General features: G+C 39.8%; 1 protein-coding gene across 1 annotated transcript in view; it reads right to left on the bottom strand.

The window, feature by feature from the left end:
- Nucleotides 1-3,978: 3,978 nt before the first annotated feature.
- The window catches only part of LOC124168125 (mucin-2-like), a 34,394-nt gene continuing 20,654 nt past the window's right edge, over nucleotides 3,979-17,718 (bottom strand). The window contains exons 2-5 of the mRNA XM_046546248.1: nucleotides 13,125-16,561; nucleotides 10,645-10,894; nucleotides 9,797-9,979; nucleotides 3,979-7,294 (exon numbers count right to left, since the gene is read on the bottom strand). Of these exons, the coding sequence (XP_046402204.1) occupies nucleotides 7,089-7,294; nucleotides 9,797-9,979; nucleotides 10,645-10,894; nucleotides 13,125-16,561 (4,076 nt within the window). The 3' untranslated portion in view covers nucleotides 3,979-7,088. The remainder of the gene's footprint in view (nucleotides 7,295-9,796; nucleotides 9,980-10,644; nucleotides 10,895-13,124; nucleotides 16,562-17,718) is intronic.

The following is a 17,718-nucleotide window of genomic DNA, read 5'->3' on the forward strand; positions in this document are numbered from 1 at the left end:
AGGAAGTTCTCTAATGGCGGAAAAATGACCGTTTCACGCAATTATTTTCCGCGATGGCTCAAAGGATGGGAATCCCATCCCTTTTTCCATCGCTTGGCACGTCCCGTTTTCCATCGCTGAAACCATCGCCGGTACAGTCTTTCAGGCAATCATATAGCACCGTCGATTACAGCGATTGTAACGCCAGTCTTGGCTTTTAATTGAATAACAGTTGGAAATATGGAAAGTTAAGGAATAAGCGATGGAAAAAAGGACGTTGGAAATGATCGTGTGATTCAGAAAATGATGAATTGAGCAATCTCTCTTATAGTCCCTGCAAAGCTATCGCTGAGAGCTATCACTCTGTGGTAAGGAAGAAATGGTCGTGTGATTCAGGCTGTAAAAAAGATTGACTGACGACGTTCCCAGCAGGGGAACGAAACTTCGAGTTAAATATTAAAAACGCAGACGTACACCCGAAAATGGAATGTAATATTGTATTTAAGGCTTAGATTATGAGCTCAATTTAAATTAGAGAATTTAGAACGTCTTGGAAAATATCTTGAAATCATTCTTTCTAAATAAATGTGGAGAAGTCTCTAAGTTATTCATTTGCGATTGCTGTTGATTTATAGACGAAAGGCTTCTATCCTACTCTTCGTGACACAAAGTATAAGCAATCGTCGCTGTTATTAATCGTCACTTTTCCAGGAAAATAGGTCTGCGTTGGAGTACACGAATCTCTATGTTTTTCTTCATCTCTACGCGATTTATATAAAACGTCTCTCCATTCTGAAGGTTCCGGATTAGAGACATTTTCCCTTCCATTCCATTCTCTTACTCCTGCAACACATTTAAACCCCTCTTCTTGCGCATTTGAAGGCCTCTTAGCTTTCGTGACTGCCACATTTCCATTATTCACACTTGTTTGAATCAAGACAGGAGTAGTTTGCAACCCTCTCGTCGACTATGCACGGAGGGTGGCCGGCCTATTGAATTCTTATGGGGCGATCCTAGAAGGGTACCATTTTTTCACATGCCTCTTGTCAAATAAAGTACAATTCAAATCTGGGTATCCCGTCATGAGTCATTGTTAGCGTTCATATCAATTATAGCTTATGCGCTTGAGATGAGCTCTCTTAATCTGTAATTAAATGATATAAAATTATACATAGCATTGAAGAGGACGAATACCTAAAGCTCGCTCAGTCTTTTTTGGTACGGGCTTTGTGCTTAAAACGTATGCTTTAATCTTAAAAATTTCAGAAATGTATGAAATAGGCCGTGATAAATGTTTTCCTATCTATCAAATGTGTTAATTTACCTGTTAGTTCTTTTCTCAGTTGTTCTTTTTAATACTTCAATGGAGGTATGCAACCTATGAATCTTGGGTTGCCAAAAATGGTAAGAAGTCAGTCGTGCCTTAGGAGCACCGAATGCTTCTCAGCATTTCGCTCCATCGCATCGTTTCCAACGTTTCGAAGAGCGCGTTGCTCATCATCTTCAGGGCAGTCCGATTCAGAGATCGAACAACCGGAAATAATTAAGATCGGAAATCGAAAGTTGTGAACACCATAGATCGAGGAATTCGAGATCGAGTCTTGATCTTCCATATCTATACTCTGTTCATTTTATCTCTGCGGGTGAGCTGGTGTGGCCAAAGCAAGTATAGATGAGGGGAGGGAAAGTTTCTCGACATGTGACTTTGCCTTTGCCAATGAGCAAGCAGTAGGCGTGGCTTCAGCCAGTCGCTCTCAGACCTCCGGCAAGTGAACATCGTGAATCTGCTCGTGGAGCAGTGTTGCCAAACCTCATGCGTTCTCCTTGTATGTGACTAAGTATGCCTTCCACCAATGGTGCCTCATTCGGCGTGGTAGATGGGCCATGCCATGGGCTTCTGTGAAAGGATTATCCCCAATGTCTTCCAAATGGGTAATTATATTTTCTCGGCACCGGGGCCAAAATACCTGTGGCCACCTATGACTCGCACTTTCCCAGTGACAAAGTAGGGCGGCTATGTACATTTGGCAACGTTATGTTCGCTCCTCCTCTCTCCCCCTTCCCTATCAGCGAAGCCATTCGAGAGTGTCCGAGAGAGCTCTCACGAAAGCTCACCCGCAGACATAAAGTGAATAGACTATAGCCAAACTCGATTTTTTAACCTCAGTCTTGACCATCTTGCTTGATCTCAAAAGCGTCCCTACCTGCCTGTGATAACGTCATCCGTTCCACGTGAAAGATTTTTCTCTAAGGACGGTAAAATTGGAAAGCACGCCCTCAATCATCAAGGAAACATCGCAATCAGTCGATCTTCTGCACGTTTCCTTGCAATTTCTCTGCATATATCTCCAATTTATAATATTTGAGTGAACCTAGCATATGATAGTCAGAAATAAAGAAAAACTCTGGAGCAGAACCTTTGCGAGCAATGGTGAACTAAGCGAAGAGTAGAGATAAAATTCATCTTTTTAATTTGTTGAAATTTAAATTTTTCGAGAGTTCCTTACTTTCATTTTCGAAAAGTTTGAATCAATGCTATCATTTGGGGATCTAAAGTGTTTCTTCACATTTTTAAATTGTGCTTTTAAACTGTATCGCTGTTTTTTCAGTTATGGCAATGGTAGATTTTTACAAATATAAAAAAGAATCCATTCAAACGATTCGATAAAGTCCAATATTTTACAACGTTTTTCTTAACCTACTTTTGTGTCTGTCTGTTACGGTGGAATTTTGTAACTCAACTTTAACACACTTAACGACTAGCCAAAGCATTGAAACTTTATAACTAGCTCAGATCTTCATGACAATGCATATGTATATGCTGTCTGTCATTACTTTGGCTACATTTCAAAAAATATTTACAAAATAATTTTTGTGTGGAAAATTAATTCTACATTTTGCCATCGGTGGCGCTGCAATCACATTTAAGCGAATTTTTTGTGCATCATATAAGCGCATTTTTCAGAAAAATAAAAACAATTAAAATTTTATAAAACTTTAACTTAAAAAATCAATAAAGTGAAATATTTTGCTTTGGTGAATTCAAAACTGTAAATTATTAGTTACTTGAGCGATAGTGACATAAGGGAAGAGAGAGAAAGGAAGAAGAAAGTCATATAAAATTAAAAAGAAGAAAATAATATTATAAATTAAAAAATCTGAAAACAACGTTTTTCTCGCCAAATAAGAAGGAGAAAATAAATTTCTCTGCCCATACCTGAGTCTCGATATGAATTGTTGCTCAAATAGTTACATACTTTATGACAATCATTACGACCAAAACGAAAAACGTTGAGTGGATGTAACATTACATTTAGTATTTGCAATAGGTGGCATTGCTCTTAAAAATTCTTACTTAACTGCAATTTGATTTACCAACCATATTCTTATCTAAAATCAACAATTTAGCATAGTTGAAGACTTTACTGATCTTTGAGAACTAAAACAGAATCAAAAACTCAGATATTAAATGATAATAATTCAAATTCATATTTATTGCAAACACTAAATGTAACCTTACATTCGCCCAATGTTTTTCGTTCTGGTCGTAACGATTGTCATAAATTATGTCAATATTTGAGTAACAATTCATATCGAGACTCGAATATGGACAGAAATTTATTTTCTTCTTTTTAGTTGGCGAGAAAAACGTTTTTTTTAATTTTTTAAATTTATGATATTATTAACTTCATACAAAAAGAAACTATCGAAAAATTCTGTAAGGGGTACGCAAAACGTGATTCGATGTATTATACTGGATACCGGAAATTCATTGGATGGGCTCAAGATGGCAACCTCAAAGGCTCGTTTTTATCGATGAATTTTTATTTTTATTGTGATAGGTAATGTTATGAGTTTACTGTGTTTATTTACTGAAATTTGAGTGAGAATAAATCATTCAGATGTTTTAAAATTACACTGTTATAAACATTAGGTTTTCGTTAGATTTAATGGCTTTAGGAATGGTAACGGGTTGTTGCGGAAATGAAAGATGAGGCATAGAAAAAGTAGTTTTTTATTTTTATATGATCATCATAAGTAAATACAATTTTCGGTGCAAAATAACTCAAAAGTCATTCATTTTCGTAGGTAGACCTCTTTCAGAAGAAATAAATATTGTTAGTGACACTTACGCTAGACTAGGATGTCTCATTAGTTCATAAAAATTGACAAATAGTAATTCGCTTAGGGGTCTTGCCACTTTCCCATAGGCGATTGAAATTACCGATTCCACGAGAACACTAAGCCTCATGATGTATTACGTAGACAAAGTAGTTGCTTCAAGCGTTTACGGTAAGATTTCAGTATTTTAATATATATAGACGTAAAATATGTTGCTAATGGATCATGAGCGCTTGTTGAAAAAAAATGCGATGGGGAACTTCGGGGATCGCTATTTCATTAGCTTTAAAATATTTCCTTTTCCAGCAACTGAGTATTCGCATTCGGACTTCATATCCGATAATAATTTTAGCCATGAAATTGTAAAATGTGTATAATCTTTTTAAGAAAATTGTGTAAGAACTAGTGGAATTCTAATCAGTTTTCGTGTAAAATATTTTCGTTCTCATTCAGTAGAATGATGTTTTAGTTTTATTTTCCTATCAATGTAACACCAGGCACCATGTGTTAGCACCAGGTCAGCCTATCTATCAACTTTGCCGTGTAAACCAGGCTTTATTGGCGTAGACGTTTTGTCTATGACCTAATTTTTGTCGTCCTATAGTCATGGAACCGAAAATTCCAGTGTAGCTCGTAGTCAGAAACGTTTTTGGGGAAGAGCACATTTTAACGGGGGATAATTTTACGGATTACTTAGGACTGCACTCTTTCCAAAGTTACAGAGGGGACTAAACTTCAATGGCCTTGACTTTGAGTGCCTCAAGAGCTAATTTTCAAGGATCTCGTTCGTTCACAGGATTTTCACTCTTACTTCCTGTCCATTTCAAGAGAGAGTGCGTTTTAACGAGAAATAATTTTCGGGGACTACTTAGGACTGCACTTTTCCCAAAGTTACAGATGGGACTAAACCCCAATGGCCTTGACTTTGAGTACCTCAACAGCTAATTTTCAAGTCTCTCGTTCGTTCACAGGATTTTCACTCTTGCTTCTTGTCCATTTCTAGGGTGAGTGTAATTTAAGGAGGAATAGTGTGGGGGATTACTTGGGACAGCTCTCCTCCAAAGTTTCAGAGGGGGCTAAACTCCTATAGCCTTGAATTAGAGTGCCCATGCGCTAATTTACAAGTCTCTTTTTCTTTCATAACGTTTTTACTCACACGTCTTGTCCACTTCAAGATTTTCATTGGTGTATTTTCGCGAACGATTCTCCACGTATTGTCTTTGGTCTGAGATACACTGCCCCCTTTCGTTCGAATCTTAATGGTACACTCGATCCCATAGTGCACTTCAGATGCGAAATGGCCCGGGTGGACGAGCGTAAATCCCCGCCAGTGCCCCTTCAATACTTAACATTTTCCTTGGCTCATGCAAGTACGGAAACGTTAAAATGAAAGAACACACGAGGAGTCTTCAGTGGATAAGGCCCGTCTATCTTTCTTCTACCCTCATCATCACGGAGCACTTGGTCACAAGGAAATTTTGAGCCCTTTGTTTTTATGAGTGTTGAAAGACCGTCAGATTTTAAGCTAGATAATAGAAATGTATTAAGATGTTTGGTAAGACGTCAGAAGAACTGACAAAACTGTCAATTTTAACTTTAAACTATTTCGTTTACTTTTTTTATCATCCAAAAATATTCACCTAAATGCGTCCTCACACTGGGGGATGGGGTGGCGAGATATGCCGATTGAGGCTCTTTGAACACGTTATCACCGGGGCTCTTGAGCCCCTGGTTCACTTCACATAATTTTTCGATGTGATATCCGATGAAATGGGTGTGGCTTCTTCGCAAAGTGTGTGCACACGAGTTGAGAATAGAATACACAATTACCGGGACCAAAGCCGTCTGGTCGGACGGTTGGAGGCTGTGTGCTTTGTAGGCTTATCGCCCAGCAAACGTAATCGAATCCGACGATCGAGTGGTCAGTCTAGATCGTCCAACTATAGATGTTGGCTTCCTGATTATTTCGGCGTCGTAACGTCAGTAGCGCAGTCGGCCAACTCCCGACCCGGGGGGTTATTCTGTTCTTTCGAATGAGAATTACCACATTCGTTGAGCGGTTGGTTCTTCGAATGAATCTTTCAATGCTAGAGGCAACAAGGATATAATGGAAATTAACTGTACCAGTTGAGGTGAGCTCTTCAAGTGAGTCGTTGCTCACGCGGATTGGTCACTAGTTTAACTTCCAAGCAGTGCCCGTGCTTGGATAAATCTGTGACGTAACCCGAATTTGAGCACAAATTTGGAATGGCAGAATAAAATTCCCGGATCCCACTTAGTTTTCACTTATTACCCATGGTTATCGTAAAAACACCGGTAGTTGTACAGCACTCTGGTTCTGCTGGCCAAACTTCACGCGATGACATTGCCCAGTGAAGATTATTTTGTAGCTTGGTCGGGTCGGGCGATGGTGTTACTTTGTCGGACGTTTGTGGAGATCCGACTATGCTGGTTTGGAGAGAGTGACCGCATCCAGAGGAACGGTTGGAAAACGTGGCGCTGTTTTAAAGGTCACAACATCCATTCCGACCAAACAACGCATCTGCAACCTAATTATTTTGATGTCTAAAAGTCTGTAGCATTGTAGGCTACTGTAACATTGTACTGTGCTGTAGCATTGTAACTTCCTACCAAGACTCGACTCTCTTTAGTCATTTACCCATCGTGGTCACCTAGTAGTCTGGTACTCGCACTGCGCACTTGTCAAACTTAAAGTTAATGCAATGTCATCGTCTTCTGAAGATTATTTTCTACATGAGTGGTGTCATCTTGTAAAACTTATCGTGAATTGTATGAAGATAACTCGTCGGAGAGTTTGGTCGCGTCGATTAGTGGTTTGGGAAAGTTTTCATCATATTTTGGACTGATCACTTGCGTGGCAGAATTGCACTCTCTCAAATAGGCCAGCGTTCTTGCCCTAGTATCGCAGATTGCGATCTGTTATTTTTGGTCAAACATCTCCAGTGTTGGTTGCAGTGCACATTTTATCACGCGTAGCTCTCCATAAGTTCGAATCCTCCAGTTCGGCGGCGCCTGTAGACGTAGATCACGGCACCAAAGACTCCAACGATGATGACCACGGCCGCGGCAGAAGCCCCAGCGATGAGAGGCACGTTGTTTTCCGTGGTTGGGGTTTCCGTGGTCGGGGTTTCCGTGGTCGGGGCTTCCGTGGGATCCTGGGGGCAAGTGTACGCTGTGGAGAAGTAAAATACTGTGTGAATATCAGCCATTCATAATGAACATAGAGATAAGACAATCATGAGCCATTTGAGTGTGAGGATAGGAGTATTTAAGAATCTGAGCTTTTCCCGGTGAATAGCATGAATGAAAGCTTCTCGGGTTTCCAACCGGGTCATGGTCTGCATTGTGTAGGCCGACGTTTCGTTGGGAGACTTTCCCAACATCCTCAGGGCTGATGATGCCGATGTCGCTGTGTTTTGATACTACCAAAAAATAGGAAGATCAAGAGGCTATTAGGACCGTATTACTAAAGAAGCCGTAGAGATCCGTCTTCACACAAGCAACATCAATAGAGAACGAGGACTGCAGCCAAGTAGCGCTTGGAACCTGTCAATAAATAGGACGAGAAAGGAGGAAAAATCCCGGACCAATCAGAGACCACCTAGGTGAAGGAGGAGGGTATATATATTAAAACTCAGCGACATCGGCATCATCAGCCCTGAGGATGTTGGGAAAGTCTCCCAACGAAACGTCGGCCTACACAATGCAGACCCTGACCCGGTTGAAAACCCGAGAAGCTTTCATCCATAGGAGTAATTGGTTACCTACGCGTTAATAATATTCCACGAAATGTTTATTCAACCCAACGGGCTTCAAAACTTAATCTGTCATTATCAAGGTTATAACTCCGTGAGTGTTTTACCCTTAAAAACAGATCCACACCTTTCAACCGCTTTATTCGTTATTATTATTCTGTGGAAGTATTTACAGTTTCACTTCCCATTCGTACTAAGGCCAATGCTAAAATTGTTGCATATTTTTATTCGTTACAAACGGGATTCCTTCAGCAGAGTCCAAGTATGGCATCACTATTGCGGAAGTTTTTAATTCAGGTTTATTGTTAAATACCCCACATACATAATTGAATTAATTGGCGGTATTAATTGAGCGTTTAAACAGGATTATCACTGACGGTTGCCCTACTACTATTCATTACAGCTTCAGAAACAGCGTATGTCGAACGATGTGCCAACGCGCTATTATTTGGTTCAAAATATCTACATAACTGTGCATCCGGACTCCAAAGACCATTATATAACCCTTTTTTGTGACATTTTTTATCGGGTGATGTATCACGGTATTTTATCGTGATGCTTTTATCGGGCCCGATGAGACGATAATTATCGTCCCGATATTTTCTATTGTAAGCGAAACGATGCGTCTCCTACACCTCACGCTGTTTGCGGAAAATGTTCGGCGGTCTTCGGCAGATAAGTCAATGACGTCACTGACTCGTGCCGAGCGGTTAATCGCTTCTATACTACGCCTCGATCTCGTTCATCCGCCTGATGTAGTTTTTTAATTGGCACTCTATTGAACGAATATTTCCGTCATAGATCCGGTACTTCTGAACTAGTTAATAAGCCAATGATGTCACCATGAAAGTTGGGCGGCAACTTTAACTTTTTTTTTCATTTTAATGTCACGAGAAAACAGTTGAGGGAAGAAAAATTTTGTTTTCGTCGTCACCTACCTTTCCCTAGCATCTGCCATATTACTTTAAGATATTGCGATTTCGGGATGAGTGATTATTACCCTATCATGGACATTAAAAAATTTAGTATTCCGCTATTGAATTTTTTATATCACCCAAGGCTTTAGGCAACTACCTCTAATGTTCAACAATCCAAGTCATGTTATACAAAATTTCGGCTGATTCTCTGGAATTTGTATTAGTATAATAAAAATTAGGTTTATGATTGTAGACTATTTTTAGCCCACGAGGTAATTATGTAAACATTAATCTATTTTTAGGTTCTTTGACGACAAAAATTAAAAGTACATGTATAATCTTGAATGTAAAATTGACATTAACAAAATTATTGTGGAAATAATGCTATTCTTGTGTACCAAATGCTTAGCGAAGAGAAGATGAAAGAAATGCGTAGGCATTAAGGCCTGGTTACACGGAACATTAACACTTACAAGTTAATGTACGTTTTACGTGAATAATTTTGGTGGACCAGAACGGAACATGTATGAATGCATGAACCAAATTAGAACAGGTACTATTTTCTGTGCAAGCATTCGCACAAGTTGGGTGGTTACACGGTGAATTTTGGCGTTCATTCTCGCGTTCATACATTTAGACATTAACCCGTACGTGTTGATGTATCGTGTAACCAGGCCTTAACAGTGGACTTACTTCATTTTGAATAAATAGTATTCAGAGATATGAAAAACAAAAATAAAGAAAACGAAAAGGGACTCAAGGGCATGCAGTTTTTAAAAACTTGAAAAAATACTCTTAAGACGTACGGTTATGCGTGTATCAAAATTGTAAAAATACTAAGGAATAATACCATTTCTTTGTATAAAAAAGTCATGAAAAGTAATTGTGTGTAAAATAAGTATGTAAGCATAACAGTGGGATAGCAACTTTACCATATTAAATGAAGAAATAGTATAAAAACATATGAAAATACGCAATAATTTGTTGTGGTACAATTCTCACCTTCCGGAGGCGTGCTGGTGTGAGTTTGGAACTTCACTTTGGAGAAAGACAGTTGGACTGCGGAGAAGGAGGGGGACGATGGACGATCCATTGGGACCTCCTCTGGTGTGTCGCAGACGAAGAATCGGTTTGCTGGAGCTTGGAACAGCGACAAGTTAGTCTTTGCCGCACTTAGGGTTTTCCCTGCATTGGTGAGATTGGACTCATTAGAATTTTAGAGTAAAGCCTCGTAAAAGAGGAAATTCATATTTTAGTGTAAATAATTTTTTCTGGCATTATTATCTGGAACTCCATTCAAGTTAAATCAATCACTTAATTAATAAAAAAAACTTAAATTCCTGTTGTATTTTAAATCAAATCGACCGCTGTTTCAACCATTTTCCGTCATTATCAAGTCCGACTCCCGTTGTGTTGCGAGCTCTTTATACAGGGTGTTTCAGATGGAATCACCACTATTTCAGGAGGTGGAAGGGAAGGAAAATTTAAGTATTTTTCGTTCATAAGCATGGTGGTCGCAGCTCCTTAGTTACTGAGCTATGGCAACGCAACCAATATTTTGGATGCACTTTGCAATTGCAATTATAACGGTTTTACTTGGATATCCAGCATTTTCGAAATCTTATTTAAAACTCCGGATTTTAAGGTAATTGAATAATTAAGGTTTGACGAGAATGTGCGACTATAATTGTGTGAAACAATTTATCTCGAAAAGGGTGAAATTGAGCAATGATATTGCTGATACTCGCTCAGAGCTCTCCTTTAATGAAGCTCAAAAATTAAATGTTTAATACAATTATAATCTCACATTTTCCTCCCACCTAATTATTGCATTACGATGTAGTACTCACCGGCGTCGGCACAATCGGGGAACGTTTGTGCATCAAGGAATGCGTCGAGGTGAACGATCTGGATGTAGGGCTGGCCCTGATCGTCTGCGGCGGCTCTTTTCCTTCGGCTCGTCGATGCCCCCGTACTCACGGTTAGAGTCCTGTCGTAGCTATCGTACTCCTTCCACGTGATGACCATATATTGTGGCTCCTCGCACGACCCATTCGTGTTGGCGTTCTCTGGGACGTTGATATATGCCGTCCGTTCTTCCTTCGTGGGATAAAAATGACCGGTTTTATACATTATAGCTTTCGGGATTGAATCACATAGCTAGATGTAGAGGAAAGCGATCGTACGTTTTTCTTCACCTACATGCTATTACCCACGCGCATAAAACCCTCTTCCATAAGTTGAAAATAATTGGTTGGCGTAAAATTTCATTTAATGACTACATGCGTGTTGGCTAGTTCTAGGCAACGAACGTTTCCGGGTTAATTGTTGGTTGAATAATGTCTAATGCAAGTTAATCGTTTTCCTAGTGAACTAATTCCTCCAACTAGATACCGAAACCTCTGAAAACATTATTTATTGTGGAATTGTCTTCCCATTTGAGCAAAAAGGTTCCCGGCATTTTCTTGGCATACTTGATAGAAAATACTAAAGCCCTTGAAAGTTAAATAATTCCATGGAGATACCATCTAGGCTCGTTTGCGGTTTATTTTTTTCATTCGACCGCATTTGTTCTTTTTTTTCCAAATAAGGTGACGTTTGTGCATCGTGCTCAGTTCCGTGGGAGAAATATAGGCGCGGCAGTTTATAAGATAACGATCCGCCATACCGCGGATTTTGCTGTTATATCATACCTTTATGCGGTATTTTTAAATTTCTATGGCTATTTGACAAGTGCTAGGCTTTGTTATTAGGATATGTTGTATAAATAATCATTTATGTTTTTAATTCAAACTAAAGCCCCATTCTGTAGAAATTTTGCTTATCTACAATTTGTTTACTGTTTTGGCAGTTAGATACCAGCATGTTTGGGCACCCTAGAGCGCTTCACAACATTGGTAGCATTTGCACTTCATGATATTCAGGTGGTAAGTTTTTTTGTAATATATGCAACGGTTTGGAAGATATTGCAATTCGTAAAACCTAAATTTCATAAGTGTCTTCACATCACACGTCATATATTCGAAAATACGGAAGGTAGAAACACGTGCAGTGGCTCATTTTTAAGGTCTTGCGTCGAGAAAGATCACAAACGAATTTTAAAATGAAATTTGAACAAGAGTATATAGGTTATCACAAATAAATTTTTTAAATCGATTGATAACGACGTGGCAACCCAAAAGTTTTTCCTTTTTTTCACACGATTGGGACACTACCCTCTTGTATAAGTTGAAAAAAAAATGGTTGCGTAAAATTTCATATTAAAAAATAAATGAAGTTTTGTGTGTATAAATAATAATAATTCTCCGAACATACTGAAGGTTATGCGAGGAAAATAAGATAAAAGGACAGCATTTGGAAAATTGAAGTCAAAAAACGGTTTGAAAATGTATATTTGTTATAAAATTTAGTAATATGTTTAAGTTTTTTGTAGGAAGAACCTTGATTATCTTTCGCAATTCAAGGCCTATAAAAAGTGCCATTACATGTATTTTTATCTTCCCTATTTATGGAGAAAATGACATAAAATGCAAAGGGTCGAACGCTGCGAGAGTCCAATTTTACGCCATAACTCAACTCTTCGTTTCTTTCTGAAATGAAATATTACGCCGAACATATTTTTAATTCAAACAGGAGGTTTCTGTCTACAAGATAAAAATAACACGAATAATAATGCACACCGATTTAAACTCCTACAACCTCTATCTCGAAATTCGACTTGAAATTTTTAATTTGTTGTAAACGTTATATATTTAATTTCATAAACCAACCCGTAAATAATCATTCTCCGTGCAATGTGTTTACAATGAGCTATTGCATGATTCTCTATCTTATTTATTTCCGGATATATGGCGTCAAATGCGAAGGCATGAGTCAGCCAAGTGTCTGCATAGTAAATCGATTGTTAAAAAAAGTTCGTTAATGATTTCGTCGATTATAATAAAAAATAGTATAAATAATTATTATAAATAGTAAGGAAGACAGGAAAAGAAAATTATACAATTACTGTTGTTATTAAACATTAGAGGAGAACAATGCCAACTTCTCTATTGAAGTAATTATCCATCGTGAAGTTATGTGAAGGAGACAACACTGCAATCGAAGGAATAAAAGTAATTTTTAATAGGTATGTATGACTACCTTGCAAAGCAACCGTTTGCTGATCCCACATGCATAATATTATGAAAATTTTTTTAAATAAAACAGATGAGATAAAATGATTGCCAATAATTCTTTTTTATTCAAATTTCAGGGTTAGTTCAGGGTTGTAAATATTGATAGAAGCTAGTGGCATACTTTGAAAATGGTAGAAATATAAATATGTACTTACGGATGAGGAATTTGCAACGTATTTTAATGAAACTTGTATGGCCATTGTTGCAAAAAGACAGGTAGTTCCATCTTTCGAGGTGAGGTTGAACTGGCCTACTTGAGGAGGAGGCAAGGTAGTTGGAGGTTGAACTGTAGTCGTTGATGTTGTTGTCGGCGTTGTGGGTGTGGAAGTAGATTTCACTTCCTGGGATGTTGTCACCTCTGTATTCGTAACAGATGCGGTATTCTGTGGAGTTGTCTCTTCAGTTGTACTTGGTTCTGAAGTAGGCGCTTGCTCTGAAGTTGAATGAGACGTACTGCTAGTAGACCCTGTCTCCGTAGACGATGGTGTTTCAGATGATGTTGAAGTAGATTCAGTTTCAGTCACGTTGGTAGTGCTTGTAAATGTGGACCCTGTATCCGTGGATGATGATGTTGTATCAGTTATTGTTTCTGTGGTAGAAGTGATATCTGTTGTCGTAGTCCCAGTGGATTTTGGCGATGTTGTTGAAGATTGGTGTGGGGTTGTGGTAGGCGTACTGCTAGTAGACCCTGTCTCCGTAGTCGATGGCGTTTCAGATGATGTTGAAGTGGATTCTGTTTCAGTCACGTTTGTGGTGCTTGTAGATGTGGACCCTGTATCCGATGCTGATGATGTTGTATCTGGTATTGTTTCTGTAGTAGAAGTGATCTCTGTTGTCGTAGTCTCAGTGGAGCTTGGGGATGTTGTTGAAGATTGGTTTGCGGTTGTGTGAGGCGTACTGCTAGTAGACACTGTCTCCGAGGTCGATGGCGTTTCAGATGATGTTGAAGTGGATTCTGTTTCAGTCACGTTTGTGGTGCTTGTAGATGTGGACCCTGTATCCGTGGATGATGATGTTGTATCTGGTATTGTTTCTGTAGTAGAAGTGATATCTGTTGTCGTAGTCTCAGTGGAGTTTGGGGATGCTGTTGAAGATTGGTTTGCGGTTGTGTGAGGCGTACTGCTAGTAGACCCTGTCTCCGTAGTCGATGGCGTTCCCGATGATGGTGAAGTGGATTCTGTTTCAGTCACGTTTGTGGCGCTTGTAGATGTGGACCCTGTATCCGTGGATGATGATGTGGTATCTGGTATTGTTTCTGTAGTAGAAGTGATATCTGTTGAAGTAGTCTCTGTAGATTTTGGTGATGTTGTTGAAGATTGGTGTGGGGTTGTGGTAGGCGTACTGCTAGTAGACCCTGTCTCCGTAGTCGATGGCGTTCCCGATGATGGTGAAGTGGATTCTGTTTCAGTCACGTTTGTGGCGCTTGTAGATGTGGACCCTGTATCCGTGGATGATGATGTGGTATCTGGTATTGTTTCTGTAGTAGAAGTGATATCTGTTGAAGTAGTCTCTGTAGATTTTGGTGATGTTGTTGAAGATTGGTGTGGGGTTGTGGTAGGCGTACTGCTAGTAGACCCTGTCTCCGTAGTCGATGGCGTTCCCGATGATGGTGAAGTGGATTCTGTTTCAGTCACGTTTGTGGCGCTTGTAGATGTGGACCCTGTATCCGTGGATGATGATGTGGTATCTGGTATTGTTTCTGTAGTAGAAGTGATATCTGTTGACGTAGTCCCAGTGGATTTTGGCGATGTTGTTGAAGATTGGTTTGCGGTTGTGGTAGGCGTACTGCTAGTAGACCCTGTCTCCGTAGTCGATGGCGTTTCAGAAGATTTTGAAGTGGATTCTGTTTCAGTCACGTTTGTGGCGCTTGTAGATGTGGACCCTGTATCCGTGGATGATGATGTGGTATCTGGTATTGTTTCTGTAGTAGAAGTGATATCTGTTGACGTAGTCTCTGTAGATTTTGGCGATGTTGTTGAAGATTGGTGTGGGGTTGTGTGAGGCGTACTGCTAATAGACCCGGTTTCCGTAGACGATGGCGTTCCCGATGATGGTGAAGTGGATTCTGTTTCAGTCACGTTTGTGGTGCTTGTAGATGTGGATCCTGTATCCGTGGATGATGATGTTATATCTGGTATTGTTTCTGTAGTAGAAGTGATCTCTGTTGTCGTAGTCTCAGTGGAGCTTGGGGATGTTGTTGAAGATTGGTTTGCGGTTGTGTGAGGCGTACTGCTAGTAGACACTGTCTCCGAGGTCGATGGCGTTTCAGATGATGTTGAAGTGGATTCTGTTTCAGTCACGTTTGTGGTGCTTGTAGATGTGGACCCTGTATCCGTGGATGATGATGTTGTATCTGGTATTGTTTCTGTAGTAGAAGTGATATCTGTTGTCGTAGTCTCAGTGGAGTTTGGGGATGCTGTTGAAGATTGGTTTGCGGTTGTGTGAGGCGTACTGCTAGTAGACCCTGTCTCCGTAGTCGATGGCGTTCCCGATGATGGTGAAGTGGATTCTGTTTCAGTCACGTTTGTGGCGCTTGTAGATGTGGACCCTGTATCCGTGGATGATGATGTGGTATCTGGTATTGTTTCTGTAGTAGAAGTGATATCTGTTGACGTAGTCCCAGTGGATTTTGGCGATGTTGTTGAAGATTGGTGTGGGGTTGTGGTAGGCGTACTGCTAGTAGACCCTGTCTCCGTAGTCGATGGCGTTTCCGATGATGGTGAAGTGGATTCTGTTTCAGTCACGTTTGTGGTGCTTGTAGATGTGGACCCTGTATCCGTGGATGATGATGTTGTATCTGGTATTGTTTCTGTGGTAGAAGTGATATCTGTTGTCGTAGTCCCAGTGGATTTTGGCGATGTTGTTGAAGATTGGTGTGGGGTTGTGGTAGGCGTACTGCTAGTAGACCCTGTCTCCGTAGTCGATGGCGTTCCCGATGATGGTGAAGTGGATTCTGTTTCAGTCACGTTTGTGGTGCTTGTAGATGTGGATCCTGTATCCGTGGATGATGATGTTATATCTGGTATTGTTTCTGTAGTAGAAGTGATATCTGTTGAAGTAGTCTCTGTAGATTTTGGCGATGTTGTTGAAGATTGGTGTGGGGTTGTGTGAGGCGTACTGCTAATAGACCCGGTTTCCGTAGACGATGGCGTTTCAGAAGATTTTGAAGTGGATTCTGTTTCAGTCACGTTTGTGGTGCTTGTAGATGTGGACCCTGTATCCGTGGATGATGATGTTGTATCTGGTATTGTTTCTGTAGTAGAAGTGATATCTGTTGTCGTAGTCTCAGTAGAGTTTGGGGATGATGTTGAGGATTGGTGTGGGGTTGTCTGAGGCGTACTGCTAATAGACCCTGATTCCGTAGGCGATGGCGTTTCCGATGATGGTGAAGATGATCCTGTTTCAGTCACGTTGGTGGTGGTTGTTAAACGAGGATTTTCAGTTTGTTCTTCCGGGGTGGTAGGTTTCGTAGTTTCATTTTGTAGCATTCGATGTCCATTGCTGAGACGGCTGTCAATTGATGTTGCTGCTTGTGTGCTCTTAACTGATGGGAATGATGTCAGTGTTAATGGTACCATAAATTGAGGGAGACCTGAAATTGGAATAATTGAAATATTTAAGTATTTTCATTTACGGCATTGATATGAACTAATCTTTTATGTTATTGCTACCTCACTCGGTGTGTGCACCCTACCGTTAGTATGAATTGGCTCAGCCCGAGCATGGATACGGGCGCAACAATTTCACTCATTGCGGTCATATTCTTTGAGCCGTTAAAAACGTTGACCTGGGCTTCCGAAGGGTTTCACTTGGGAGTTGTAACCGGCGCCCTTTTGTCAAAAGCCATTAAATGATTTAATGAGCCTTTTCATTGTTGCAATAGCTCTTTACTTTAGGCTACTAGTTACTATTTTTTACTTAACGATGCATGCTTATGTTATTCTTAAAGGCCTATCAATCTTTTTCCGTTTATTTTCTCTGTTTTTACTCATTTTTCGGCAATATTTTTATGTGCAATGTATAAATTTTGGTGTTAACCGGTTCAATTCATTAGTGTCTCCTGAGTATGTTATTAGCCTTAAATTACTTAAATTGTCTACCTTTTTGATATTTATGCATAACCTCTAAAGTTTATTCCCCGTATATTTCGCTAAGGACGTCGGAGGCTCCGTTCCAAATAGATTTTTTTGGGGATGAAATGGTCGAGAGAAAGTCGGTGTCGTTATCTACGTCCAGTAGACCAAGTGTGAACTTCCCGTATAGGATGGAATGCTTTGCCCTCCAGGCAGGACTCAATCAGAGATCGGGGTACCCATAATAATTCTCCGTCTGATTTGGTACCCTACCTCAGTGATGATAAATCGACACTTAGCCCTCAACATCCTCCTGTTTTCCTTCCGTTTTCCATCCTCCTTTCATATTTGCTGTTTTCCTCCCCTTTTCGAATCTCTATTCCCTGAATCGGTGAACTTTTAGTGGCATCCGGTGAATATTCTCGCGCGGAATGGTCATATTTTTTTATTGTCTCAGCAAGACCTAAGAATACAGTGAAACCTCTGTTCACGGACACTTCTGACTTAAGGACGGTATTCAATCAATGGTATCTTTACCCAAAAATAATGTTGTATTCATACAGGCTAAAATATGTAAATGCTTCGAGAATTTTGAGTACATATGCATTGATAAATGAAAAACTTTGTGTATGTACACGGTATTTATTATCGTACGACGCGTTTCAGCGAATCACCT

This window comes from Ischnura elegans, chromosome 11 (assembly GCF_921293095.1).
Source record: "Ischnura elegans chromosome 11, ioIscEleg1.1, whole genome shotgun sequence".
Lineage (NCBI taxonomy): Eukaryota > Metazoa > Arthropoda > Insecta > Odonata > Coenagrionidae > Ischnura > Ischnura elegans.